This window comes from Eimeria necatrix, genomic scaffold (assembly GCF_000499385.1).
Source record: "Eimeria necatrix Houghton genomic scaffold, Enh_scaff1448, whole genome shotgun sequence".
Lineage (NCBI taxonomy): Eukaryota > Apicomplexa > Conoidasida > Eucoccidiorida > Eimeriidae > Eimeria > Eimeria necatrix.
In genome coordinates, this window is record NW_013654955.1 from 1 (window position 1) to 3,382 (window position 3,382).

General features: G+C 46.0%; 1 protein-coding gene across 1 annotated transcript in view; it reads right to left on the reverse strand.

Annotated features, from left to right (window-relative positions):
• Positions 1–1,479: 1,479 nt before the first annotated feature.
• The window catches only part of ENH_00014070 (DNA primase small subunit, putative), a gene marked incomplete at both ends in the record, with an annotated part of 4,128 nt that continues 2,225 nt past the window's right edge, over positions 1,480–3,382 (reverse strand). The window contains 2 exons of the mRNA XM_013584287.1: positions 1,480–1,493; positions 2,419–2,825. Coding sequence (XP_013439741.1) covers positions 1,480–1,493; positions 2,419–2,825 — 421 coding nt within the window. The remainder of the gene's footprint in view (positions 1,494–2,418; positions 2,826–3,382) is intronic.

The window sequence follows — 3,382 nt, forward strand, 5'->3', positions numbered from 1 at the left end:
CAGCAGCAGCAGCAGCAGCAGCAGCAGCAGCAGCAGCAGCAGCAGCAGCAGCAGCAGCAGACCTGCAACAGTGGCAACAACGTAGATGAAGACAGCAGCAAAAAGGCCAAGAGTGATAATTGAGTGGAGAAGACTTGTGGGGGGTTTGTGCATGGGCACCCCACTTTCCTCAGTTGCTGCAGCAAACAAAAAATAAATAAATAAATAAATAAATAAATAAATAAATAAATAAATAAATAAATAAATAAATAATAAATAAATAAATAAATAAAAATAAATAAATAATGGGAAGAAGAGGAACTAATTATTAAATGGACAAGTGGGAAAAAAGCAGAAAACTAGCGAAGTAGGAAGTCCTAGTGCTAAACCCTAATTTAGGGTTTAGCGGCAGGCAAGTCCTCCTGGCGAGTTAACCCCAATTTAGGGTTTTGGAGCGAAGAAGTCCACGAAGTACGGCTAGGCTTTTGCGGTAGATAATTGCCTCAAACAGGTAAACCCTAAATTAGGGTTTACCAGCAAAGAGGCCCAATGAAAAACCCTAATTTAGGGTTTAGCAGGAAAGAAAACACTTAAGGAACTAAACTTGCGGTGTGGCAGCAAATAAAGCTCCTAAACAGCAAAACCATGATTTAGGGTTAAGCAGCAACTAAACCCTTGAAGAACTAAACCCTAATTTAGGGTTTAGCAACAAAGGAAAACTCTTTTGTACGGGCACCGGGGATCGAACCCGGGATCTTCTGCGTGTTAGGCAGACGTCATAGCCACTAGACCATGCCCGCGAAGCTTTAAATTTTAAATTAAATTTCAAAAAAGAAAAAATTAAAATTAAAATTAAAATTAAATTAAATCAAATGCAATTATATAACAATTAGGGTACCAACAAAACGAGAAAAAGAAGATCCAAAAGACTAGCTAGCTTTCTTGGGGGCCCCCGCTGCCCCCGGGGGCCCCCAGGGGCCCTTAAAGGGGCCCCCAGGGGCCCCTCGGGGGCCCCTGGGGCCCCTCGGGGGGCCCCCGGGGGGCCCCCGGGGGCCCCCGGGGGCCCCCCTGGCAGCTGCTGCTGCTGCACTTCGTGTTGCGTACTCATTTTGCTGGAGAGGAGGTGGCGCTGCATTTTGACTTTTTTGTGGCCTCGAGAGTTCAAATTTGGACTAAAAGTCTTTTTTTTGAACTTAAAATGGTATTTTATTTATTTAAATTAATTTATTTCGGAAAAAGGCGAACATTTTGACCCCCAGGGAACCCCCCAGCCCCAGCGGCGGCCGCCACCGCCAGACAAGTGACCTCTGGGAATGCTGCAGCAAAAGAGTCAAAAGCTTCTAATTTATCCAATCTTTTTGAATTATTTTATTTAATTTTAATTTATTTATTTAATTTTAATTTATTTATTTAATTTTAATTTATTTTCGCAATTTCAAACAATTTGTCTGCACAAATCCGACGTTTAGCGGATTAGCAGCAACAATCGGCGTGTACACCTCAAACTCTAAGCCCTGGACCGACAAACCCTAAACCCTAAACCCTAAACCCTAAGTCCCAAACCCTAAACCCTAAACCCTCGAACACGTGCCGTTGCAGATCAAAGAAGTGATGGCTGCGCCCAGCTGAACATTCTCGCTGGCTAGCTGTGGCTAGCTGCCCGCGGCTGTGTGCAGCTAGCTGCAGCGGGAGAGCTAGCTGCAGCCAGCTAGCCAAGAATGGCTAGCCGCGGCTAGCTAGCTGTGAGGGGCTAGTCAAGCGGCTAGCTCGTTATGGCTAGCTAGCTGCACACAGCTAGCTGCATGCAGCTAGCTGCTGCTAGCTGTGCGTGGCTAGCTAGCTAGGCCCATCTGGCCGTGGCTAGCCAGCCAAAGCCAGCAAGCCATGGCTAGCTGAGCTCAGCTAGCTGTGGCTAGCTGGCCACAGCTAGCTGTATGTGGCCAGCTAGCTACGGCTAGCCATACGTGGCTAGCTTGCTGAGCGCAGCTAGCCGTGGCTAGCTAGCTGCGGCTAACTGAATGTGGCTGGCTAGCCACATGCAGCTAGCTAGCTAGCTATCCAGCTAGCTAGCTAGCAAATGTTTGTGGCTAGCAAGCCACATGCAGCTAGCTAGCAACTGTATGTGGCTAGCTAGCCACATGCAGCTAGCTAGCTAGCTAGCTAGCTAGCTAACTAACTAGCTAGCTAGCTAGCTAGCTAGCTGCCGTTTTTGCCCAAATGAAAACAAACAGAAAAGCAAAAAACCAGATGATGTCTTTATTTCCATTTAAAAGTTAAATTAATTTAAATTAAAAAATTCATTTTATTTACTTTTGAGTTTAAATTCATTTTTGCAGGACTTTATTAAAAGCAAAAAACAGAAAAAGGGTTTTGTGTCTCCTTGCTGCAGCAGCAAACAAAAAATAAATCCATTGAGCATTTTAATTAAATGCTGCAGACAATGCATGCACTGCTGCTGCTGCTGCTGCTGCTGCTGCTGCTGCTGCTGCAAGGCTGCAGCCGCAGCAATTGGTGCTGCGTTCTTGCTGCAGCAGGAGGCCCCGCTGCTGCTGCTGCTGCTGAGGTGCAGCAGCAGCTGCTGCTGCGGAGGTGCAGCAGCAGCTGCTGCTGCTTTGGCTGTGGTGCTGCTGCTGCTAGTGCTGCTCTTGTTGCTGCTGCTGCTGCTAAGCTGCAGCAGCAACAGTTGTTGCTGCGTTTTCTGCAGCTGCATCTGCAGCTGCTGCTGCTGCAGCTGCTGCTGCCGCCGCTGCTGCTGCTGCTGCTGCTGCTGCTGCTGCTGCTGCTGCTTTAGAATCCAGATTCGACCTTCAGGGCTGTAGTGTACCCTTCTAAGTTCTCGCGCAGGACTGAAAAGAAAAAGGACAAACCCTTAACCCTAAACCCTAAACCCTAAACCCTAAACCCTAAACCCTAGGCTCTGTTCGTGTCTTTTAGTCTAAAATGTCAAGGCCTGCTATCAGCTACGCCCCACATTTTACAACGAAGCCCTAAACCCTAAACCCTAAACCCCATATACTTTAAACCCTAAACCCTAAACCCTAAACCCTAGACTCTAAGATGGTTTGGACCTAGACCAAGCCCGTGGGGGTTTAGGGTTTAGAGAGCAGCGGAAGGCTGTCTAAGCATTGCGAGGGTTTAGGGTTTAGGGGCAGCGTAGGGTTTAGGGTTTAGGGTTTAGGGTTTACACTTGAGTTCTTCTAGAGTGGTTTGCTCTAGAGGGTTTAGAAAACCCTCGTTGAAAAACCCTAGAAAAGGGTTTAGCGAAGTCCTTTCTTTTGGCGGCAAAGAGCGGCGGGAAGGATCATCAAATTCTTTCCTCAAAAAACCTAAAAAGAATAAATAAATAAATAAATAAATAAATAAATAAATAAATAAATAATAAATAAATAAATAAATAAATAAA